The sequence below is a fragment of the Paramisgurnus dabryanus genome, chromosome 24 (assembly GCF_030506205.2).
Source record: "Paramisgurnus dabryanus chromosome 24, PD_genome_1.1, whole genome shotgun sequence".
Taxonomy (NCBI): domain Eukaryota; kingdom Metazoa; phylum Chordata; class Actinopteri; order Cypriniformes; family Cobitidae; genus Paramisgurnus; species Paramisgurnus dabryanus.
Window position 1 is genome coordinate 20840183 of NC_133360.1, and position 27003 is coordinate 20867185.

Below are 27003 nucleotides of genomic sequence, written 5' to 3' on the forward strand. Positions count from 1 at the left end.
CACTAAGGGGCCTAAAGTGTGCCAAGAAAACATCCCCCACACCATTACACCATTGCATTAATGAGAAAATGAACAGGTTTTTCAATAAACCTTTAGGTGAGTGTATGTTAAGATGTTTTTAAATTAAGGCAGCTCTAACATGCATTTTAAACTGGGACTAGGATAAGCACTGTACGGGAACCCCCCCTCCTCTTTATGTATGTGCACCAGTTTTATAGTCCTTTAAAGGAACAGTATGTAGGATTGTGGTCATAACTGGTACTACAATCACAAAACTTGTGGCTAAAACTGGTACTGCAATCTCACAACTGATGGCCAATACACAACATGACAACATAAACATCAGGGCTGATATAAGTATTTGAAATAAAAATTATTTATTAATGTCTAGTAACATATCTGGGCCATTTTATGATTAAATGATATAAATTTCTTACATACTGTTCCTTTAAATTTGAACGGATTTTGATTGGCTGTAAATGTTTTATAATTCATAAGATGGGAAAAAACACTCTGAAAGTGACTCCAACAATATCGTTCATCTGTATTTTTATAGTTGTTTTGTGGACGCTGCTATTCTCTTCAAAACTTTTAAGCAACTACTGCTTTAATGTGTTACGATGATACATGACCTTATTCGATACATGACCTGCCGGCTCTCTATCACACATCGCCTTTATTCAATAAACTCTGTGTTGGGAGACTGAAACTCATAAAGTGCAACACAACCTTTCATTGTTTTCATTGCTAATCAGAGATCATGAGGAGCAATTTCAGCCAAGTAGATTTTTGGATAACGCTTTAAAAATTTGGTCAATAATGCCTGTCCTCTAAAGGTTATCACAGAGTCCACTTGATAGATTCAATCTATTTTACTCTCTTCAAGTGAAAAGGACAGTACATTTGGTAGTGCAAATAATAAAACCGAAATCGTGGTCACAATTACTCATCTGCAAAAATCTGTAATGATATGAATCTGAAATACTGTGATCGCAAATAAAGTGGACCAAAATAAGATCGATGTTTTTACCTGTTTGTTTTGTCAGTCTTTTGATTAATTGTTATGCATCTTTATCTTCTGGCTTAGTCATGGCAGACTAAGTGTTTTTAATTTAGAGCCGTTAGCAAGAAAACATTATAAAGTAATGATCAAAATGACTCTTTAATGAATATGTCTCATACACTCCCATAATTAAAGGTACAAAAGCTGTCACTAGGGTGGTACCCTTTCAAAAAGTATACCTAAAGGTAGTATCTCAGAAGTATATACTGGTATCAGTAAAATACCTTTTTAAAGGGTACAGTCCCAGTGACAGCTTTTGTATCTTTATCTGTGACCAAAAATAAAATTAATATCTCTCTCTGTCTTACATTTTCCAGGTCAAGAATGATTTCCAAATCAAACTGTTCCTTCACGAATACCTCACTGTCTAGGTGTATTCAAGACCTAGTGTGTAATACCAGTGTTGGGCTAAACCTCAGTGAGGTAGAGATCGATGAGTTCTGCCTTGACCACGACGAGTACCTGGAGAAATATCTTGGACCTCGGCGTTCTCCGGTCTTTCTGCCCATTTGCATCACCTACCTGATCATCTTCTCAGTAGGAGCGTTGGGCAATGTTCTCACCTGCACCGTAATAGCTCGCAACAAGATCATGAGGACACCGACCAACTTCTACCTGTTTAGCTTGGCTGTGTCCGACCTCCTTGTCCTTCTTTTGGGAATGCCATTGGAGCTCTACGAAATGTGGAGTAACTACCCATTCCTTCTGGGCAAGAGCGGCTGCTACTTCAAAACCTTCCTGTTTGAGACCGTATGCTTCGCATCCATCCTAAATGTAACGGCGTTGAGCGTGGAACGCTACATCGCAGTGGTCCACCCGCTCAGGGCCAAATATGTTGTGACGCGCACTCATGCCAAGCGGGTGATCTTAAGCGTGTGGAGCGTTTCCATGTTGTGCGCCATTCCCAACACGAGCCTCCACGGCATTTTTACTCTCCCCTTTCCCAAAGGCAAAGGAACAGGGGGCGTGCCAAATTCTGCCACATGCATGCTGGTCAAGCCACGTTGGATGTATAACCTGATCATTCAGATTACCACTTTTTTGTTTTTCCTCCTGCCCATGTTGACCATCAGCGTGCTGTACCTGCTAATCGGCATCCAGCTGAAGCGAGAGAAGATGCTGCAGGTCATGGGCGCAAAAGCCAGCATGGGACAAGATGGCTACTCAAATGCACACAGTCAACAGCAGAAAGCACGTCGCAGGCAGGTCACTAAAATGCTGTGTAAGTAAATCAGCTTGCCAAATATTTCACTTTTACTTATAGATGACCATGCCTTTTAGTAAGTATTAAAGGGGCCATGGCACAATACTTTTTTAATATGTCAAAGAAATCTTTGGTGTCCCCAGAGCACATCTGTGAAGTTTTAGCAATTATTTATTATAACATGTTAAAACTGCCACTTTGTAGGTGTGAGCAAAAATGTGCCATTTTGGGTGTGTCCTTTAAAATGCAAATAAGCTGATGAAGTGCGAACACTGATCACAATGATGGTGGTTTGTTGAAATTGAAACTCAATTGTGCTGTGAATTATTTTCTCTCTCTCTTTCTCTGCACTAAATGGCAGTGCTGTGATTGGATAGTGAAGATGAAGGGGTGGTAGTATTATAATAAAGCTCCTTATGACATCATAAGGAGAGCCAGATTTCAACAACCTATTTTTTCATGTGCTTGTAGAGAATGGTTTACCAAAACTAAGTACTTGGTTGATCTTTTTCACATTTTCTAGGTTGATAGTAGCACTTAAACATGGAAAAATTCGGATTTTCAGGCCATGGCCTCTTTAAAGTCGGGCATGAAACAAAAATAGCGATTGTGTTATTTTCCCCATCGTGACTTATATCCGAGTGTAACAGCTTCTGAAATAAGAAAAAAATATTAGGGCGGGACTTGATTTCATCCATCGAGAACTGACTAGACCGTATGAAGTTGGGCACTGTTGCTGTTTGCTAATCGCTGCAATCTTTTCTTGGGCCCACCCTCAGATTAGTGTTTTTGATAAAAGATTATAAGGGCACATTATTTCTTTTTTTTAAATAATGAAGCTCATAGATAATTCATTTGTAAAAAAAAATACCACAAATTTTAATTTTCATTTCATGCCGACTTTTAAGCTATAGTCACTGAAAAACTGAATTTACTTGAAAAAAGGAAATTATTTTCCCTCAGAAAAGGGTATCAACAGTAGATTTGTTTGGAAACTGGTAACTGGAAACTTTTATAAAATTTTGTTTGTAATTTTAAGTAAAGCAGATTTCACATCGCAGTTCCTTTAAAATGTACTTCCATTTTCTAAGATAATTTATTTTCAATTTAAATTTATTTGTATAACGCTTTTCACGATGCACATTCAATCAATCAATCAATCAATCAATCAATCAATTAAAATTCATTTGTTTAGCACTTTCAAAACTTTAACAATGGCCCAAATTGCTTTACATGGTAAAAATCATTATAAGTCATAAAAAGTATAATCATAAAAACACCAAAAACTAACAATAAAATAAAAGTGCATAAAATACCAAACACAATAACTCGGGAAAACATACCAATTTAAACCCAGGGCTGGGTCACTATTGGACAGAACACATTGCTGGGTTAAAATGACCCTTGTTTTAACCCAACTGCTGGGTTATTGTTAATCAACCACATTGAAACAACCCAGCAATTGGGTTAAAACAACCCATTATTTGGGTAATTTTAACCCAGCAATTTGTTCTGTCCAATAGTAACCCAGCCCTGGGTAAAAAACAACCCAGAAAGTGAATTGTACAAAAACAAACGATTATCCTAAAAAAAAAACAATAACCAAACCCCACCCCAACCCCAATTAGGCCGTATTAGCCACCTTGTAAAATATGTACAGATTGCCATAAGATAGCATTGATTATGCAATTTGTTTAAGTTAAAGGAATATTCTATTTTCTTTAAAAAAAAATCCAGATAATTTACTCACCACCATGTCATCCAAAATGTTGATGTCTTTCTTTGTTCAGTCGAGAAAAAATTATGTTTTTTGAGGAAAACATTGCAGGATTTTTCTAATTTTAATGGACTTTAATAGAGCCCAACATTTAATACTTATTTTTTCAGCAGAGTTTCAAAGGACTATAAACGATCCCAAATGAGGCATAAGGGTCTTATCGTGCGAAACGATTGTCATTTTTGACAAGAAAAATAAAAAATATGCACTTTTAAACCACAACTTTTCGTCTAGGTCCGGTCCAGCGCGACCTAACATAAATGCGTAGTGACGTAGGGAGGTCACGTGTGTTACAAACGCACATTTGCGGACCATTGTAAACAATAAACTGACACAAAGACATTAAATAGTATCAGTTGACATACAACAACGTAGGAACGGTCCTCTTTCACCACATTTGTAAACACTGCGGCGGAGTTTTGCATTTGTCCTCTGTGACCTCTTGACGTCATGACGTATTGCGTGGGGTCACGCTGCCGCATCACGACCGTTTCTAGATGGGAAGTTGTGGTTTAAAAGTGCATATTGACAAAATGACAATCGTTTCGCTAGATAAGACCCAGAGGAAAAACTATTTGCTCATTGGTTGCTTTTTCTAAGCTCAGGAGACATAGTTGTGATTCTCCTATGTTTCTTGATTAAGTGTCAGCTGTTTATCAGATGTTTCTCCTAAAATTCCTTAGGAGAAACAAATATAGACGCAAATGAGAGATGTCTAAGAGAGTCAAAACTGAGATTGTGGTGAGAGAAGCTTGAATTATCTCTTTATTGTCTAAATTAAGTGTCAGCTTTGTCTTCCCATGTTTCTCCTAAAATCTATTAGGAGAAATAAGAGTAGACACAACTGAGACATGAGAAATATCTGAGACTTAGTTGAGATTCTTATTTAGCTCTTGTTTCAGTATCAGCAGTGTCTCGGATGTTTATCCTAAAATCCATTAGGAGAAATAAGAGTAGACACAACTGAGACATGAGAAATATCTGAGACTTAATTGAGATTCTTATTTAGCTCTTGATGTTGTATCAGCAGTGTCTCAGATGTGTCTCCTAAAATCACTTAGGAGAAATAAGAGTAGACACAACTGAGACATGAGAAATATCTGAGACTTAATTGAGATTCTTATTTAGCTCTTGATGTTGTATCAGCAGTGTCTCAGACGTTTCTCCTAAAATCACTTAGGAGAAATAAGAGTAGACACAACTGAGACATGAGAAATATCTGAGACTTAATTGAGATTCTTATTTAGCTCTTGATGTTGTATCAGCAGTGTCTCAGACGTGTCTCCTAAAATCACTTAGGAGAAATAAGAGTAGACACAACTGAGACATGAGAAATATCTGAGACTTAATTGAGATTCTTATTTAGCTCTTGATGTTGTATCAGCAGTGTCTCAGACGTTTCTCCTAAAATCACTTAGGAGAAATAAGAGGAGACACAACTGAGACATGAGAAATATCTGAGACTTAATTGAGATTCTTATTTAGCTCTTGATGTTGTATCAGCAGTTTCTCAGACGTTTCTCCTAAAATCACTTAGGAGAAATAAGAGTAGACACAACTGAGACATGAGAAATATCTGAGACTTAATTGAGATTCTTATTTAGCTCTTGTTCTAGTATCAGCAGTGTCTCAGATGTTTCTCCTAAAATCCATTAGGAGAAATAAGAGTAGACACAACTGAGACATGAGAAATATCTGAGACTTAATTGAGATTCTTATTTAGCTCTTGTTCTAGTATCAGCAGTGTCTCAGACGTTTCTCCTAAAATCACTTAGGAGAAATAAGAGTAGACACAACTGAGACATGAGAAATATCTGAGACTTAATTGATATTCTTATTTAGCTCTTGTTCTAGTATCAGCAGTGTCTCAGATGTTTCTCCTAAAATCCATTAGGAGAAATAAGAGTAGACACAACTGAGACATGAGAAATATCTGAGACTTAATTGAGATTCTTATTTAGCTCTTGTTCTAGTATCAGCAGTGTCTCAGATGTTTCTCCTAAAACTCTCTTTATTGTCTTGCTGTAATCTCTTTCAAGACTCATTAGAGAAAGTGTTTTCACTCAGAGATTGCTCTTACTAAGCTCAGCATTTATGGTTTTGATTCTCATCCGTGTCCACTTTAGGTTTCAGAATTGACTTCACATTTTCCTCATAAAATTGCCCAGGGAACATAAAAATAGACATAAATGAGACTAAAGTAAATTTGGAGAAGACAAGACATTCATGAGACTGTATTAAAATGAAGATGGGAGAGCTCTTTAGTGTCTTGCAGAAAGTTTTATTGCTCAGACGTTAGGCTGCTTTTACTGTGCTCAGAATACATTTTCTTTACTCATGTAGGTTTCAAGTTTAAATTTACATGCTTAATACAATGGCAAGGAAATACAATATGGAAATCTTTTACAGGGCACTTAAAAAAAATTAAATAGTGTTAGATACTGCACATGAGTTATGTTTATACTTTGCAATCTCTGTAAAGACACAGAGATTGTGTCTTTACATACTCCTCCTCAGGCTCTAACCCAAGCTGGTCATCCTGAATTGTAACTTCAGCTGAGGAGTGAGGTATAGACGGGTTATCCAGAAGCCCCAAAAATGTTTCTTTAAACCTGGCTGGTCTTGATTACAACACTCAGATGGTGTCATGGTCTGTGGATTAAAAGGCTTAACAGGGCATGGTAATTGCACAGATTGATGTTGCGTTGGTGGCAATCCTGGAGATGGAGGCTGGGTTAGTGCAGAGGAAGGACCATGTTCAGCTGGTGCTTTAGGTATCTCCATCACACTGATCTCTGTTCTTTGGACAAGACCAAATTATAATTATAATAAACAAATTGTCAGTACCATAAACTATGCCTAATAAAAAGATTTTTGTTGGCTACTTACCTTCTCTTTCTGCTTCCCTTACACTTGGTGGTAAAATGCCAGTTTTTACAATGGGCAATATAAATGTTGTGCTTATGGTTATTTGTATCTATGGTTTGAACCATCTCCAACTTGTTTAAGTGCACCATGACATTCATGGCAATCATTGCTCACAGGTGAACTGCACACCTGATGTAATCAGTGCAACACCTATACTGCCAAGTGAGGCAAAATACTATGTCAGATGTGTTTGGCTTATTTATAAAAGAAGCAGTGCAAATAAACTTGCCACAACATTGTTTGTTTTAATTTTTAAGCAGGTTATTTTGTTGAGTATTACAGTATATACTCTTGAGTCACAAGAGAAAGGATGGCGCAAATAATCATTAATCACATTGGAGAAGGAAAATTAAGGACCAATCAAAAGTTAAAATATATAGAAGAAAAATCATCAAAGTGAGAATTTATTGTTTGTTTGTTTTTTGAAAGTTTGCACACTTTGATATTTGTTCTTTTCTTGCAGCAAAAAAAACCACTGCAACCTTAGGAGACATGTCAATTAGGCTCGGTACACACCAGAAGATTTTTTACATCTTATAAGATTGTCAAAATGTGATAGACCACAAACATGAGGATAAAAAATCCCAGATTTAAGGGTTTTGCTCCTATAGTGTGTGGTGTGCCATTATGTGTCAAAGACAGCACACCACACACAAACAGATTTTTAACCAGAGTCTCGACTGTGAACACAGGAAATCCCACAAAATCTCGCGAGACTTCAGAATAAGCATAGGGCGATATGCAGGAAGACATTTCAATGATAGTGCTTGGAATAATTTTTACAAGACACGTTGAAGAAACATTCGTGCTGTTGCCACAAATCAACAAGCTGATCCTCAATCTCTGCTGTCCACATCAACTTCACTTTGGCTGTAGCCTGCGGAGGTCGCATATGCAGGCTGCATGCGTCATGAAACCTGGTTTATTCAATTTAACTGAGCATTACATTCACAAGTCATAAGTATATTACAACAATATACAATAAACTAGGAATAATAGTCAATTTTATAACTGTTAATATTCTGAAATAAGACAGTCTTAATGACGTATATGCAGCCTGGAAATGCGACCTACAGATTGAAAAGCGGCCTTTGTTTTGCTCCATGACTGCTTCCGTTTTTAATCATCTCGCTTTCTGATTGGATATGGTTTCGTTTCACGTGATAATCTCAAGAGCATGCTCGCGTTTGTCCTCGGGATTCCCCACACACATCAAGATTTCTGATCGTAAATATTCAACATGTTGAATATTTACGATTCGCGATCGGCACGGCTCCGACGTTCTTCCGAGCAGGTTCGGACACTCTTAACACACCTCACACCAAGGGAAAATCTGATAAAATAATCTGTAGAACCATCGCGATACTCGGGACATAGCTAGGATTGTCGGAAGGGGGGAAATTGGCCCAAAATCAGCACTATTATCTTTTGGTGTGTACCCAGCCTTAGTGATGCAAAGTCCGATTCATTTCCGCGAACCGGCTCTTTTCGGACAATAAAACATTAAAATAAAGTTGTTTGTGTCAACACATACGACTTTATTTTAGGCCTAAATAAAAAGTTGTTTTTGTGAAGGCATAGCTGATTTATTGCCTTTCATTCACAAGTTAGTAATGTTGGTGGTCACAGTTTCAATCGCGGATCGTAAATGCCAGATACAACTGACCAGTTTTGACTAGCCTACAACTTGGATAAGATTCCCAAAAGACTCTGATGCACAATTGCGGATTTGTTCTACATATCCTAAGTATAAAGAATAAATAAACTTGTCTAAAAACTCATTGGTTTTCCATAAACAACTAAAATATGATTTGCATGCACAATAAATCGTACTAAAACTAAAGCTTTTTATTAAAACAAGCATATCAAGAAACTAATAAAACAAGAAACTTCCCGAATCAGGCTCGTTTAAATCCTTGGTGAGACACAGGGAGTGTCAGCAACTCATCCGTCAGAATTGTCAGCAATCCTCGCCTCGGCAATCATCGACAGGCTTTGTTCGGTTCTTTTTAGTCCGACGTGCTATTTCGGCTGTGCGTCCTGCGTCATCAACCCGGAAACCTATGCTCAAAACTAAAGTTCGATTCAGTTTGATTTGTGAACCAGCTCGACCGGTTACTTCCTGAGAACCGGCTCAAAAGAACGATTCGTTCAAGAACCTAACATCACTAATGTCAATCCAGAGCAGATTATTGCTGTGCAGAAGTGCTTGGAGTGGACAATGGCATTTCTCAGGCAGAGGGATCTTCTATGATGTACGGACCTGAACTTTGTAATGTTAATGAAGAGTTTTATACAAGACAAGACTACACTCCTTACACTACTGATTGTGCATGGAGGCATATAAGAACGAGCGACACCAATCAAGGACGAGAGAGGACCAGGCCTGGATTTTACATTGTGTTTTGTTTATCTTTTATTATGTGTGCGCGTGGCAGTCGTCTGTGAGGGGCTTACCGCATTACTTTAAGTTTGTTTATTTATTTGGATTAAAGTCTTTAAATGTTCGCCGGTTCCTGCCTCCTTCATGTTTTATATTTTATAACATATATAGTTTAAAATGGCACACCTGCTTATACTACCCAGCCATTACTTTTTAAACATAACATATCTTACAAGTGTTTGTCCAAACGTTATTCTATATACAGGCTCTACTCTTCAGCACCACAGTAACTCCATGAATATACACACACCACAAACCCTTCTGAAATAAAGTAATACAACAATAAATACTAGCAGATCTCCCCCTATATTCATATTCATGCAAATCATGCAAGGAACCAGAAATCTGCTTTGACTCATGAATAAGTCTATACACACGTATGTGGAAACCTCTATATACAATTTACCCAATTAAAGATCAAATCTGAGATTTATTTTAGTCTTTGATTCTAAATATATTTATATGTTCAATACATACTACATTGTCAATGCATATATTGATATACAGTATAGTGAAAATATTAACACCGGTTGTAATATTCAGAAATGTATTATGTAATATGTCACATTATATATGGGCTGAGCATGGTGCAAGATGTAATCAAGATCTCTTATGAAGCTTTAGAGGAGATAAATGTGAGAATGTGAGTGTCTCTATCTAAGGAGAATAATCTGAGCACAGTCAGTGATGTGGCTGAGATCTCTTATGAAGCTTTAGAGGAGATAAATGTTAGAATGTGAGTGTCTCTGGTTAAGGAGAATAATCTGAGCACAATCAGTGATGTAGCTGAGATCTCTTATGAAGCTTTAGAGGAGATAAATGTTAGAATGTGAGTGTCTCTGGTTAAGGAGAATAATCTGAGCACAGTCAGTGATGTAGCTGAGATCTCTTATGAAGCTTTAGAGGAGATAAATGTGAGAATGTGAGTGCCTCTATCTAAAGAGAATAATCTGAGCACAGTCAGTGATGTAGCTGAGATCTCGTATGAAGCCTTAGAGGAGATAAATGTGAGAATGTGAGTGCCTCTATCTAAAGAGAATAATCTGAGCACAGTCAGTGATGTAGCTGAGATCTCTTATGAAGCTTTAGAGGAGATAAATGTGAGAATGTGAGTGCCTCTATCTAAGGAGAATAATCTGAGCACAGTCAGTGATGTAGCTGAGATCTCTTATGAAGCTTTAGAGGAGATAAATGTGAGAATGTGAGTGCCTCTATCTAAGGAGAATAATCTGAGCACAATCAGTGATGTAGCTGAGATCTCTTATGAAGCTTTAGAGGAGATAAATGTGAGAATGTGAGTGCCTCTATCTAAAGAGAATAATCTGAGCACAGTCAGTGATATAGCTGAGATCTCTTATGAAGCTTAAGAGGAGATAAATGTGAGAATGTGAGTGTCTCTGGGTAAGGAGAATAATCTGAGCACAGTCAGTGATGTAGCTGAGATCTCTTATGAAGCTTTAGAGGAGATAAATGTGAGAATGTGAGTGCCTCTATCTAAAGAGAATAATCTGAGCACAGTCAGTGATATAGCTGAGATCTCTTATGAAGCTTTAGAGGAGATAAATGTTAGAATGTGAGTGTCTCTGGTTAAGGAGAATAATCTGAGCACAATCAGTGATGTAGCTGAGATCTCTTATGAAGCTTTAGAGGAGATAAATGTGAGAATGTGAGTGCCTCTATCTAAAGAGAATAATCTGAGCACAGTCAGTGATGTAGCTGAGATCTCGTATGAAGCCTTAGAGGAGATAAATGTGAGAATGTGAGTGCCTCTATCTAAAGAGAATAATCTGAGCACAGTCAGTGATGTAGCTGAGATCTCTTATGAAGCTTTAGAGGAGATAAATGTGAGAATGTGAGTGCCTCTATCTAAGGAGAATAATCTGAGCACAATCAGTGATGTAGCTGAGATCTCTTATGAAGCTTTAGAGGAGATAAATGTGAGAATGTGAGTGCCTCTATCTAAAGAGAATAATCTGAGCACAGTCAGTGATATAGCTGAGATCTCTTATGAAGCTTAAGAGGAGATAAATGTGAGAATGTGAGTGTCTCTGGGTAAGGAGAATAATCTGAGCACAGTCAGTGATGTAGCTGAGATCTCTTATGAAGCTTTAGAGGAGATAAATGTGAGAATGTGAGTGCCTCTATCTAAAGAGAATAATCTGAGCACAGTCAGTGATATAGCTGAGATCTCTTATGAAGCTTTAGAGGAGATAAATGTTAGAATGTGAGTGTCTCTGGTTAAGGAGAATAATCTGAGCACAATCAGTGATGTAGCTGAGATCTCTTATGAAGCTTTAGAGGAGATAAATGTGAGAATGTGAGTGCCTCTATCTAAAGAGAATAATCTGAGCACAGTCAGTGATGTAGCTGAGATCTCGTATGAAGCCTTAGAGGAGATAAATGTGAGAATGTGAGTGCCTCTATCTAAAGAGAATAATCTGAGCACAGTCAGTGATGTAGCTGAGATCTCTTATGAAGCTTTAGAGGAGATAAATGTGAGAATGTGAGTGCCTCTATCTAAGGAGAATAATCTGAGCACAATCAGTGATGTAGCTGAGATCTCTTATGAAGCTTTAGAGGAGATAAATGTGAGAATGTGAGTGCCTCTATCTAAAGAGAATAATCTGAGCACAGTCAGTGATATAGCTGAGATCTCTTATGAAGCTTAAGAGGAGATAAATGTGAGAATGTGAGTGTCTCTGGGTAAGGAGAATAATCTGAGCACAGTCAGTGATGTAGCTGAGATCTCTTATGAAGCTTTAGAGGAGATAAATGTGAGAATGTGAGTGCCTCTATCTAAAGAGAATAATCTGAGCACAGTCAGTGATGTAGCTGAGATCTCTTATGAAGCTTTAGAGGAGATAAATGTGAGAATGTGAGTGCCTCTATCTAAGGAGAATAATCTGAGCACAATCAGTGATGTAGCTGAGATCTCTTATGAAGCTTTAGAGGAGATAAATGTGAGAATGTGAGTGCCTCTATCTAAAGAGAATAATCTGAGCACAGTCAGTGATGTAGCTGAGATCTCTTATGAAGCTTTAGAGGAGATAAATGTGAGAATGTGAGTGCCTCTGGTTAAGGAGAATAATCTGAGCATGGTGAGTGATCTAGCTGAGATCTCTTATGAAGCTTTAGAGGAGATAAATGTGAGAATGTGAGTGTCTCTGGTTAAGGAGAATAATCTGAGCACAACGAGTGATGTAGCTGGGATCTCTTATGAAGCTTTAGAGGAGATAAATGTGAGAATGTGAGTGCCTCTGGTTAAGGAGAATAATCTGAGCACAGTGAGTGATCCAGCTGAGATCTCTTATGAAGCTTTAGAGGAGATAAATGTGAGAATGTGAGTGTCTCTGGTTAAGGAGAATAATCTGAGCATGGTGAGTGATCTAGCTGAGATCTCTTATGAAGCTTTAGAGGAGATAAATGTGAGAATGTGAGTGTCTCCGGGTAAGGAGAATAATCTGAGCACAGTGAGTGATGTAGCTGAGATCTCGTATGAAGCCTTAGAGGAGATAAATGTGAGAATGTGAGTGCCTCTATCTAAGGAGAATAATCTGAGCACAGTGAGTGATGTAGCTGAGATCTCTTATGAAGCTTTAGAGGAGATAAATGTGAGAATGTGAGTGCCTCTATCTAAAGAGAATAATCTGAGCACAGTCAGTGATGTAGCTGAGATCTCTTATGAAGCTTTAGAGGAGATAAATGTGAGAATGTGAGTGCCTCTATCTAAGGAGAATAATCTGAGCACAGTCAGTGATGTAGCTGAGATCTCTTATGAAGCTTTAGAGGAGATAAATGTGAGAATGTGAGTGCCTCTATCTAAAGAGAATAATCTGAGCACAGTCAGTGATGTAGCTGAGATCTCTTATGAAGCTTTAGAGGAGATAAATGTGAGAATGTGAGTGCCTCTATCTAAGGAGAATAATCTGAGCACAATCAGTGATGTAGCTGAGATCTCTTATGAAGCTTTAGAGGAGATAAATGTGAGAATGTGAGTGCCTCTATCTAAAGAGAATAATCTGAGCACAGTCAGTGATGTAGCTGAGATCTCTTATGAAGCTTTAGAGGAGATAAATGTGAGAATGTGAGTGCCTCTGGTTAAGGAGAATAATCTGAGCATGGTGAGTGATCTAGCTGAGATCTCTTATGAAGCTTTAGAGGAGATAAATGTGAGAATGTGAGTGTCTCTGGTTAAGGAGAATAATCTGAGCACAACGAGTGATGTAGCTGAGATCTCTTATGAAGCTTTAGAGGAGATAAATGTGAGAATGTGAGTGCCTCTGGTTAAGGAGAATAATCTGAGCACAGTGAGTGATCCAGCTGAGATCTCTTATGAAGCTTTAGAGGAGATAAATGTGAGAATGTGAGTGTCTCTGGTTAAGGAGAATAATCTGAGCACAGTCAGTGATGTAGCTGAGATCTCTTATGAAGCTTTAGAGGAGATAAATGTGAGAATGTGAGTGCCTCTATCTAAAGAGAATAATCTGAGCACAGTCAGTGATATAGCTGAGATCTCTTATGAAGCTTAAGAGGAGATAAATGTGAGAATGTGAGTGTCTCTGGGTAAGGAGAATAATCTGAGCACAGTCAGTGATGTAGCTGAGATCTCTTATGAAGCTTTAGAGGAGATAAATGTGAGAATGTGAGTGCCTCTATCTAAAGAGAATAATCTGAGCACAGTCAGTGATGTAGCTGAGATCTCTTATGAAGCTTTAGAGGAGATAAATGTGAGAATGTGAGTGCCTCTATCTAAAGAGAATAATCTGAGCACAGTCAGTGATGTAGCTGAGATCTCTTATGAAGCTTTAGAGGAGATAAATGTGAGAATGTGAGTGCCTCTGGTTAAGGAGAATAATCTGAGCACAACGAGTGATGTAGCTGGGATCTCTTATGAAGCTTTAGAGGAGATAAATGTGAGAATGTGAGTGCCTCTATCTAAGGAGAATAATCTGAGCACAATCAGTGATGTAGCTGAGATCTCTTATGAAGCTTTAGAGGAGATAAATGTGAGAATGTGAGTGCCTCTATCTAAAGAGAATAATCTGAGCACAGTCAGTGATGTAGCTGAGATCTCTTATGAAGCTTTAGAGGAGATAAATGTGAGAATGTGAGTGTCTCTGGTTAAGGAGAATAATCTGAGCACAACGAGTGATGTAGCTGGGATCTCTTATGAAGCTTTAGAGGAGATAAATGTGAGAATGTGAGTGCCTCTGGTTAAGGAGAATAATCTGAGCACAGTGAGTGATCCAGCTGAGATCTCTTATGAAGCTTTAGAGGAGATAAATGTGAGAATGTGAGTGTCTCTGGTTAAGGAGAATAATCTGAGCATGGTGAGTGATCTAGCTGAGATCTCTTATGAAGCTTTAGAGGAGATAAATGTGAGAATGTGAGTGTCTCCGGGTAAGGAGAATAATCTGAGCACAGTGAGTGATGTAGCTGAGATCTCGTATGAAGCCTTAGAGGAGATAAATGTGAGAATGTGAGTGCCTCTATCTAAGGAGAATAATCTGAGCACAGTGAGTGATGTAGCTGAGATCTCTTATGAAGCTTTAGAGGAGATAAATGTGAGAATGTGAGTGCCTCTATCTAAAGAGAATAATCTGAGCACAGTCAGTGATGTAGCTGAGATCTCTTATGAAGCTTTAGAGGAGATAAATGTGAGAATGTGAGTGCCTCTATCTAAGGAGAATAATCTGAGCACAGTCAGTGATGTAGCTGAGATCTCTTATGAAGCTTTAGAGGAGATAAATGTGAGAATGTGAGTGCCTCTATCTAAAGAGAATAATCTGAGCACAGTCAGTGATGTAGCTGAGATCTCTTATGAAGCTTTAGAGGAGATAAATGTGAGAATGTGAGTGCCTCTATCTAAGGAGAATAATCTGAGCACAATCAGTGATGTAGCTGAGATCTCTTATGAAGCTTTAGAGGAGATAAATGTGAGAATGTGAGTGCCTCTATCTAAAGAGAATAATCTGAGCACAGTCAGTGATGTAGCTGAGATCTCTTATGAAGCTTTAGAGGAGATAAATGTGAGAATGTGAGTGCCTCTGGTTAAGGAGAATAATCTGAGCATGGTGAGTGATCTAGCTGAGATCTCTTATGAAGCTTTAGAGGAGATAAATGTGAGAATGTGAGTGTCTCTGGTTAAGGAGAATAATCTGAGCACAACGAGTGATGTAGCTGAGATCTCTTATGAAGCTTTAGAGGAGATAAATGTGAGAATGTGAGTGCCTCTGGTTAAGGAGAATAATCTGAGCACAGTGAGTGATCCAGCTGAGATCTCTTATGAAGCTTTAGAGGAGATAAATGTGAGAATGTGAGTGCCTCTATCTAAAGAGAATAATCTGAGCACAGTCAGTGATGTAGCTGAGATCTCTTATGAAGCTTTAGAGGAGATAAATGTGAGAATGTGAGTGCCTCTATCTAAGGAGAATAATCTGAGCACAATCAGTGATGTAGCTGAGATCTCTTATGAAGCTTTAGAGGAGATAAATGTGAGAATGTGAGTGCCTCTATCTAAAGAGAATAATCTGAGCACAGTCAGTGATGTAGCTGAGATCTCTTATGAAGCTTTAGAGGAGATAAATGTGAGAATGTGAGTGCCTCTGGTTAAGGAGAATAATCTGAGCATGGTGAGTGATCTAGCTGAGATCTCTTATGAAGCTTTAGAGGAGATAAATGTGAGAATGTGAGTGTCTCTGGTTAAGGAGAATAATCTGAGCACAACGAGTGATGTAGCTGAGATCTCTTATGAAGCTTTAGAGGAGATAAATGTGAGAATGTGAGTGCCTCTGGTTAAGGAGAATAATCTGAGCACAGTGAGTGATCCAGCTGAGATCTCTTATGAAGCTTTAGAGGAGATAAATGTGAGAATGTGAGTGTCTCTGGTTAAGGAGAATAATCTGAGCATGGTGAGTGATCTAGCTGAGATCTCTTATGAAGCTTTAGAGGAGATAAATGTGAGAATGTGAGTGTCTCCGGGTAAGGAGAATAATCTGAGCACAGTGAGTGATGTAGCTGAGATCTCGTATGAAGCCTTAGAGGAGATAAATGTGAGAATGTGAGTGCCTCTATCTAAGGAGAATAATCTGAGCACAGTGAGTGATGTAGCTGAGATCTCTTATGAAGCTTTAGAGGAGATAAATGTGAGAATGTGAGTGCCTCTATCTAAAGAGAATAATCTGAGCACAGTCAGTGATATAGCTGAGATCTCTTATGAAGCTTAAGAGGAGATAAATGTGAGAATGTGAGTGTCTCTGGGTAAGGAGAATAATCTGAGCACAGTCAGTGATGTAGCTGAGATCTCTTATGAAGCTTTAGAGGAGATAAATGTGAGAATGTGAGTGCCTCTATCTAAAGAGAATAATCTGAGCACAGTCAGTGATGTAGCTGAGATCTCTTATGAAGCTTTAGAGGAGATAAATGTGAGAATGTGAGTGCCTCTATCTAAGGAGAATAATCTGAGCACAATCAGTGATGTAGCTGAGATCTCTTATGAAGCTTTAGAGGAGATAAATGTGAGAATGTGAGTGCCTCTATCTAAAGAGAATAATCTGAGCACAGTCAGTGATGTAGCTGAGATCTCTTATGAAGCTTTAGAGGAGATAAATGTGAGAATGTGAGTGCCTCTGGTTAAGGAGAATAATCTGAGCATGGTGAGTGATCTAGCTGAGATCTCTTATGAAGCTTTAGAGGAGATAAATGTGAGAATGTGAGTGTCTCTGGTTAAGGAGAATAATCTGAGCACAACGAGTGATGTATCTGAGATCTCTTATGAAGCTTTAGAGGAGATAAATGTGAGAATGTGAGTGCCTCTGGTTAAGGAGAATAATCTGAGCACAGTGAGTGATCCAGCTGAGATCTCTTATGAAGCTTTAGAGGAGATAAATGTGAGAATGTGAGTGTCTCTGGTTAAGGAGAATAATCTGAGCATGGTGAGTGATCTAGCTGAGATCTCTTATGAAGCTTTAGAGGAGATAAATGTGAGAATGTGAGTGTCTCCGGGTAAGGAGAATAATCTGAGCACAGTGAGTGATGTAGCTGAGATCTCGTATGAAGCCTTAGAGGAGATAAATGTGAGAATGTGAGTGCCTCTATCTAAGGAGAATAATCTGAGCACAGTGAGTGATGTTACGGAGACCTCTTATGAAGCTTCAGAGGAGACAAACATGAAAGAATGTCATTTTTTGTCTCAGGAGAAACATGTGAGAAGCAGGAGACTTAGGCTTATGTTTCAGTTTGATGTTCACTTGATCTCATTTCTGTCTAGGAGAAAGATGTGAGTTGAGAAGGAGATCTCATTTTTGATTTTCCTTTCCTCTGGGCGACCCTTATGCCTCGTTTGGGATCGTTTATAGTCCTTTGAAACTCCGTTGAAAAATGTTGGGCTCTATTACAGTCCATTAAACTGAGAAAAATCCTGCAATGTTTTCCTCAAAAAACATAATTTCTTCTCGACTAAACGAAGAAAGACATCAACATTTTGGATGACATGGCGGTGAGTAAATTATCTGGATTTTTCTTTTAAGAAAATGGAATATTCCTTTAAGTAAACTGGAGCAAAATCTTTTCAGTCAAGAGTCAATAATGCCTTTAATCGGATTTAGGATTATTTAATTACTTCTCTGTGGTAATATTTTTGATTTGCTTTTATTCAAAAGAGACTGAAATTCGTAGAAGCTACTGCAACATTTACAGATCTAAAGCAAGATAAATGCTTATTTTATGTCTGGAAATAAAAACTGTTGTACTGTACAGCTCTGGTTTGAACTGCCTGAGGAAAACAATCAAACACAATGTTCAGAAAGAGTTTGATTTGATTAAAACCATGCACTTACCCTTCAAGCACTGCTTGCCAAATTAAACTGGGTTTCAGCAGGTGCACTTTTCCAAATTAAAATACAATTCACAGTCTATATCCATGTTATCAGTACAATTTCAGCTATAAGCATTGAATCAAATAAAGGCAGGATATACAAGCTATACTGACACAGCCTTTACAGTGTGACTGTGCACAATAATATTAAGGTTAATAAAGTAATTTATTAAATGTCTGAACCCTAAAAAGAAACATCTCAAACATAAAAATATTGAACACTGGTTGTGTCTTGTGGTGTCTAAAGATTAAAACCAGGGCCGGGTTTCCCAAAAGCATCGTAAGGCTAAGTTGATCATAAAAACGATCTTCTTAAAATTACGGGCCGTTTCCTAAAAGCTTCGTAACTTAAGTAGCACTTGAAAATCATCGTAGATCTACGAGTGGTCTGGAGTAATCGTTCATTCATAAGTGCATCGTAAGACAACAGAGTTACAAGGTCACCTGTAGGACAACCAGCAAATTGCACTCCAGCAATGATGATAATGTAATGTTTTAAATGTATATTTATGTATTGGGTTCTTCTTTGTTTATTTGTTTAAATTACTTTAATATAATATATTCAAAATTAAAATGAGAAATCAAATTTAAATGACTTAATAAAGAAGGAAAACATATTTGGTACATTTTGGTAAAAGTTGGTACTAGAAAATAGAAAAATGGTTCCTACCAATTGCTTCTATAAATAATCTACAGTAAAAATAACTGTTTTGAAGTGAAATGGCATCTGATTAAGGAAACCAAATAAATATGTACAGTATGCAATAATAATCCCTAATAATAAATAAACATAGATAATAAAAAACAAATAATATTAATAATAATAATAATCTAAACTATTACATAAAATGCAAAAGGCATTTCACAGTGGGACGAGTCCTAACTAAATATACGGAAAATAATATTTCATTATGCACAAATTATTAAAATATTTAAATAATTTTAAAGAAATAATTGTTTAATGTCAAAATTTTGTAATATTTAGTCATTAAACAAAAATGAAAAATATTATAAAAAAAACATTAGTGCAAAAAAGTAAGTTTATTAATAATAACAATGCAATAATTTTATTTTAACTACACATTTTTTTTTATATGGACATTATATTGTTTATTTGTGCGAAGCAGGAAAAGAGAAGCAGAAAGATGCTGAGTTTGAGGAAGGAAAGACAAACTACAGCCTCAGGCAGTCTCAGATATCAGAGACAAAAGTCACAGGAAACCTCTGTCAAGTCTATAAAACTGCATTGCTGCTAAGATAATTTACACATTTATGTGTTCTGTACTGTACTGTACTGACAGATACAATTAATATTTACTTCGCTAGCTCTACTTCACCACACTACACAAACATTTGGTGTAAACAATATGCATATATAATGCATAAAGACCATAACATATGCCTTTATTTTAATAGCAGCCATAAAATGGTTTCTTGAAATAGTATGTTAATTCAAAAGACATGTTATTATTCATTGTTATCATTGTGTAATGTAGAATTTTTTTAAAAATTCTGCCTTTAAAATTTCCACAAAGTGTATCGCATTTATCCCTTAAAACATGCCAATAATGTTTAAGTAACATTCAGTTAAATATTTTTACATGTTTACCTTTCCCAGTACTTGTTGCACTGTATGAGCAACAAGTGGGTTAAGCAAGGGAAATGTGCAATTTGAAATTTGTCAGTATGCATTGTGTTGCACACTTCTTGCAGCAGCATTTTAACCCTTTAACTGCCTGGGTTTCATATTCATAACTGTGAATGATCATAAATGTTTATTTCTCAGAAAATAGTACATTCTGACTACAGAATGTGTAATTTGAAAACATTAGCGTAGCTTTTCTACTTTTACCATAAAATGACAAATCAACCATTTGATAAAGCATGTTTTTGAAAAATTATTAAAAACATATTAAAGTTTTTTCATAGCACGGAGTATCATAATTATGTAAAGGGCTCTTACAGTGTAAAAAAAAATGCTTTCCTTGCTAAATTTCACAAACGGTTCACATGACAGGAGTGATTTCTTTGTCTCTGACATCCATCTAAGAAGAAATGTTTTGACAAGTGCTGTTGATTGACACTCAAGTGGATTTTTTGGCATAACATACTTCAAGCAAATGGTAGAGATAGGTACTTCTCTCAATAAAAAATACTGACTAAAAATGTGCTCAACCATTTGGTTGAAAGGTAGTTAAAGGGTTAAGAAAGCTACTGGGTAACTCTCCAACCTGAAACAGTACTTTATATAATAATCATGCATGCAGCTGAAGACACAGCTTGAAGTTTCTTTGATCAGTCTCCCTCTGAGGCCGATGCGCTATGTTCTTGATTTATTTATTTAATTAATCCAATGCAAATTAATCAGGCTGATAATATTTATCTACAGAGACTTTAATTTGTGTAATAATCTTAAAAAATGTTCATTATAACTAAATCAAGAATATGAAGATAAAAGAGTAGAAATCTTAATAATCCTACAAAATTCAATACAAGGATAGCTCAATACCCTTATCAGAAAATAAATCAATTGGAAAAAAATTATCTTTTAAGTTTTTAATAAAAGTAGAGAGGGGGAATTGGAAATGTTGGATATGACAAAAAGCTCCCCTTTACTCGTGTAACAGTCTTAAAATAGGGAAAACATGGAAGTGTTTGGTGGCTTCTAAATTCATCCCTGTTTGGATCCTAAGGAATGAATGAGGCTAGGCTAAATGCTAACACATTCACGAAGCGCTGTACAAAGATTAAGTGCACGCATTGAAAAAATATAGGTGTGTATTAATTTGTCTAATTTGAGGTAAGAACATAGTAAAATATTGAAAAACGGTGGTGCTTTTCTTTAAAGTAGTCAAATCAAGAATTTGCCCTGAAATGTTTGACATTTTATGATGAAGATTCTTGAGATGCTTTTTAAACAGTATTGTAAAAGTTCACATCTATCCTGAACTATTATGTCCTGCTTTTCTATCATCCGGACAAAGTCATTCATTTCAAAAGCGTTTTTTTTTTTTTAATAAAACCTTTGTTTTAAAGTGAAATAAATTGGCACAGTTATATTTTTCCTTACGTAACTATTTCAAACATTCAGACGTGCTTTTAGGATCATAAAACCATTTAATTTAACTGACCCTTAACTTAAGCTGCTTATGACTATTTGAAAGTAAATATCACATGCAATACACTGATCTTTATTTCTCTTTAGTTGTGCTTGTGGTCATGTTCGGCATCTGCTGGGCTCCTTTTCACACGGATCGCCTGATGTGGAGCTTTATGGACCAGAGCACCAGCGACCACAGCGAAATCTTTCAGGTCTACGAGTATGTTCACGTCATTTCGGGTGTCTTCTTCTATCTGAGCTCGGCCATTAACCCCATCCTGTACAACCTGATGTCCACCCGTTTCAGGGAGATGTTTAAGGAGGTGATGTGTCACCGTACATGGCACCCAGCCCCGAGGAAACGCTCTCTGAGCATGACCCGGGTCACTATGCGCAGCACTGTCAGTGAAATCCCACCCTGTAATGGCACAGTCGCTAATGAAGGAGAAGATTACGATATATGCGAATGTCATGGAAATAAGATCACACTTTCTTAAGAAAACAAGCTGAAAATCTATTTTGCTGTATTATATTTGGTGTCAAATTATCTGCTTTGCATTCGTGGTAAAGCTTCTGTTTGTTTTAAGCTAATGTGTGTCATTTTTGTTACTGTTGTTTGTTTTTCTTAACATCTAGGGGTCATAAGTAATCCATCACTTGGATCACTTACAGTACGGGGCCGGTAGATTAATCCACGAATAGACCTTAGGACATTTAAGTATTTTTTACAAACATAATTTACAAAAAGAAATGTATAGATTGAATGCAATGTAAATCACTTTAAAGCACCTGCCAAACGCATAAATGTACATATATACTTTCATGTTAAAGCTGTGGCCTATTGCAGAAGTGGCAAAAGATTTTGTTTATGTCTTCATTATTAGTTTCTATGTGACATCACGTACTTGGAGAAACAATGCTACGCGATGTCTTGCTGAAGGGCAAGAAAGTGCTATCTGCCGTTGTCCGCAGGTTAAAGGTGGGGTGCATGATCTCTGAAAGCCAATGTTGATATTTTAAATCACCTAAACAAACACGCCCCCCTACACCCAATAGAATCTGGACCTTCTTTTAATAGACCCGCCCCACACATACGCAACCCAGACAACGATGTTGGTTAGTAGACACACCCCTTACTGCTGATTGGCTACAAGTGTGTTTCGGTACTTGGCCCGACTCCCTTTTCCAAAGTGTTTTTCAAAAATCATGCACCCCGCATTTAAGAAGTGAGTGATTTCTTTAGTTTAGCCTAAATATGGATAGTTGAATAAAATCCACTAACCGACGAGGAGAGAAAACTGGGCTATGCTTCTACAGAATTCTGTCAGAGAAGTAAACCCAGAATTGTGAATTTTGTGCCATAATATGATGTAATAATAAAAAGATAATTTCATTGATATGCTTTAAAGGTGCCGTAGAATGTAAAACTGTATCTACCTAGCCATAGATGAATAATAAGAGCTCTGTACATGATAATGACATATCGTGAGCATCAAACACGATTGTTCCCTCCTTCTTATGTAAACCTGTGCATGAAAAAGAAAACCCGATCTCAACATAACACCAACTGTGACGTTACAGTCGAGAATGTTCGCCCCAACAATAAATTACACATTAAATGAATTACAATGCCAAAAACAAGGTTGTGAGTGCTGAGCTAGCGCTATATGCTAGTTAATGCTATATGCTAATGTTTAGGCTGAAGTTCTACTACTGTACGTTTTGCAGATACATACTGGAGTAACACAAATAAATTTACCACTTAGCAACGTCTACTAACAATCTATTGATTATTCCTCAAAATCTGTATCTTTGTCTGATACAGGCTCAAACATAAGGTCTGTTTACACACACACAGGGGTACTGAACTGAACTGCACTGTGTAAATGGTCCCTTACCTCATTTACTGAATGGATCGCTTTGGGCAAAAAAAAAATATAATGTTTGCTAAAATGGAAATAACTGGTGTACCAGTTGGCAGTTTATCCATGATCCGTACGGATTTTGACCCATGGTTTGGCTCATATGCGATTCACGGATTAATGCACAAATTTAAATAGGGAAATTTAGCATTTGCACGTGTTTCAAAGACTTTCCATGATTTCACGTGTCCATGTCACGAAATTCACCTTTTTTTCGAGCCTTAAGCACAAATGTCTATTTCATATTTCTATAAAAATATTTCTTGTGTCTTTTTCGAATTCCTGTAAAGTTTTTTGTGTCTGTGGCACGACTTTCTTTTTTGTTTCATTTTATGTATTGTTTTCTCATTGTTTTTTCCTATTTTCTTACCATTTTCGCTTGGGGTTGGGGTTAGAATCACTTTCTGTTACATATTAAGAGATCCCAAACCCAAACCCCACCCCCATAAAAAATGAATGAAAATAAATAAATGAAACCATACACCTTGTATAATCACTGTTGACTTTGCCTACAGTACACTACAAAAAAAATCTGTAGAAATTGCAGCTGGGTTGCCAGTAATTTACCCTAGATTTAAATTTATGTTATTTACTGGCAACATTTTGTTTAAAGTTAAATTAACATTTAACATTTACAAGTCTTTGTCATTATAGAGTAAAACAAAAAAAAAAAACAGCATCAAGCAAAACATTCTGGGAAACAAAATCTGAAGCAAAAAACTGAAAAAGGTTGATGATGATTTCTGGTTCCCAGAATGCTTTGCATGAGGCTGTTATTGTATAGTTTTATTCTGTAAAGATAAAGACTTGTTAATATTTAAAATTTATTTAACTTTGAACAAACTCTTGCCATAAAATAACATAAATTTAAATCTACGGTAAATTACCGGCAACCCAGCTGCAACAACATTGTAATTTCTACTGAATTTTTTTACAGTGTACAAGATGGAATATCATACATCTCACAAATAATTTTGGCAAAACCACATGTACTGTAACCAAATGCATTTATATGAGGTCTATGGTTAACCTAGATGGTAAAATTATGGCTATTGCTTCGTTTAAACAGCATAGCATACAGTAATTCAATTATGTATTCTTATTTCATAACCTTATAAAAAGGTGAAACATATATCTTATGTTGGATTCAGTGCCTTGCACAATAAACAATGGGATATAACAAAACTTACACAGCAGAATAACCTTCACAGAAAGTACACTCCTAAAATTAAAGGTGCTACAGTATGCCAACCATGCCATGATTTTTTTGTTAACTAATATTTTTCACAGTTCATTTTTCAAGTTGAGTTAACTTACTTTTTTAAGTTGAAACAACTTTTTTTTTTTTAAATGTGGTATCGCTGTGAAGAACCATTTGCGTACAGTAGCAGCATTATTTAAAAAAGTTTATTACAAACAAAGCATTTGAATAAATGTTACGCTTTCTGTAGCACACTTTCTGTAAAATGGGCTTGTAATGGTATGTGTAAGTGTATGTAAATGCTATATGTAATGCAATGAAATTCCTTCATTTTTATGTTTGGCTTAAATATTTAAACACTTTTTGGTGTCACTGTATTTGTATTATTTAGCAAGTCCTGTTAATAATTCATATGGTCTAGAAGCAAATGCGCATGATCTACAGTATGAAATGACTACGATCAAAAAAATAAAGTCTAAATTATTATACAGCATACAGGTATATACTAAAGGCTGAGGGCATACAGCAGCTCTGAACCATGTGCATCTGACATATGCAAAATGTCAATTTAAATCCAAGTCTGTTTAGTTTATCCTTGGAGTCATGATTTGAAGATATCAACTCTTTATATTCAGATTTTTTTTTCTCTTTTAGCAAATTCTGAATTTAAAATCTGAATTTACAGCAAAACATACGATAGTATATAGTGTTTTTTTAAATGTATTGCAAATTATTTACATATACTGAAATATACAGTTTGCAAATATAAGTCATAAGTGTATAAATGACTGATATTTCATTCTGTTATATGCCATAATGATAGTGGAGGATCTCAGTATTGCTCTTTAACTTTACCATGGTAACAGTGACTTCAGTGTTTATTGGATGCACCTGCAGAATTCCACTGTGGTTTTTCTATCCTCCTTTTTTCCATGCATTTAGTAGACAAATACATTCTTTAAAACCCATATCTACTATCGTTAAAACATGCACTGTAAAACCTAACAGTTAACTTAACTCAAACCATTTAAGTAAACCGGTTCCATTTAAGTTTTAAAACACATAAATTTAAGTACTGTGAACTTGAGTCATGTGCAAAACGTAAGTAAACAAACATGCCGTTTCAGATGTAAATATGATGCCAATATGTCATAATTCCGATTGAATAGTATTTTATATAAAAGTTAGTCAACACTTTTAATTTTGAGATTTTTGCAAGAAGACAGGGGCGCTCAGATTGTTAGAAATGTAGGTGCCGTGGAAAAGACTGAAAGCAGACGGTTTCAGCAGTAACAACATAAACACGCGGCTTTCGTGGTCATCACGTAACTTCCGGTAAACTCTGCGAAGAATAAATAACAACGAAGTCCTTTTAAAGTAGTTTATTTATATAACAAGCAAAATAAACAACACGTAGATTACATAGGAACCCAAAACATTTGTTATTTCGACGAGGTATTTGTTTAAGAGTTCAGTTACAGGAACTAGTCAAACCATTAAAGAAACAGAAACCGGAAGTAAAGTTCGGACCAGACGCTTATCGCCTCACCGCACGTGCGCCCGATGAAACGGTCTATAATATATTTCATTTGATGTCTGTGTATGCACAAATTTCTGTGAACTGTGCACACTGTGCCCTCTTAAAAAAATTAGTGCATGTTTTATATAGTATTGTATTATGTTTTATATACATGTAAAGGTACAAAGGTACCACCCCAGTGAACAGTTTTGTTATTTTATTATTTTTTATTAAATTTTATTCTAAAAGTGTACCTTTTGAAAAGTACCCTAAAACCCTAATCTTGAAAGGCTAGTCACTTTGCATGTAAGTGCTGTTCTAAGAAATGCTGCCCTTTCGGCGCAGTTTAGTGTGTTTTTGTTAACTGCATTTATTGGCTTTTTACATTTATGTGAAACATGTTTTGCCTCTTTGTGTTATCTGTTTGCAGATTTTGATGTGCAGAGACATCTGTAGATGTCATCACACCCATGGGCTTTCACTGCCACAATCACTGTCATTCTGACCATCACATTGACTGCTTTTCAGCACCAGAGACGTTGTTAAAACAAAGATGGATGAAAACCTAGAAAAAAATATGTGACCCTGCCGGTGAAAATCCAGCTAAGGTCATTTTTGTGATAAATAAAACCATAATGTATAAAAAACATTTTGTAAAAAATATAACTTTGATATCTTTAATATTGAGTAAGATCATGTCTAAGATTGAAATCAAACTTCGATGTTTTTTAATCTCATCATTAGATTATGAGACTTGAACCTGAATTTCACAGACAGGGTTGCACAGTCATTGTTCAGTATTTGTTTAAGACCATCACATTGCTTATTTTTTGCATATAAAATTCACATGAAAAAAATATTGTAATGCAGTCTTGGGTAAAGTCAATTTTGTGGTGATTCATGCTCTTATCCGCTCCAGAGCAGTAGGTACGAAAGGAAGATGATAACAGTACTAGACAGTACTGACATTT

At 36.5% G+C, this 27003-nt stretch overlaps 1 protein-coding gene and 1 long non-coding RNA gene across 2 annotated transcripts in view; both read left to right on the forward strand.

The window, feature by feature from the left end:
- The window catches only part of LOC141281569 (uncharacterized), a 514674-nt gene that overhangs the window by 260822 nt on the left and 226849 nt on the right, over positions 1 to 27003 (forward strand). The window lies entirely within an intron of this gene.
- On the forward strand, positions 1388 to 22932 carry nmur1a (neuromedin U receptor 1a). The gene is made up of 2 exons (XM_065259441.1): positions 1388 to 2285; positions 21496 to 22932. Exons 1-2 carry the CDS (start codon positions 1388 to 1390, stop codon positions 21885 to 21887), a joined length of 1290 nt encoding a protein of 429 aa, XP_065115513.1. The 3' UTR covers positions 21888 to 22932.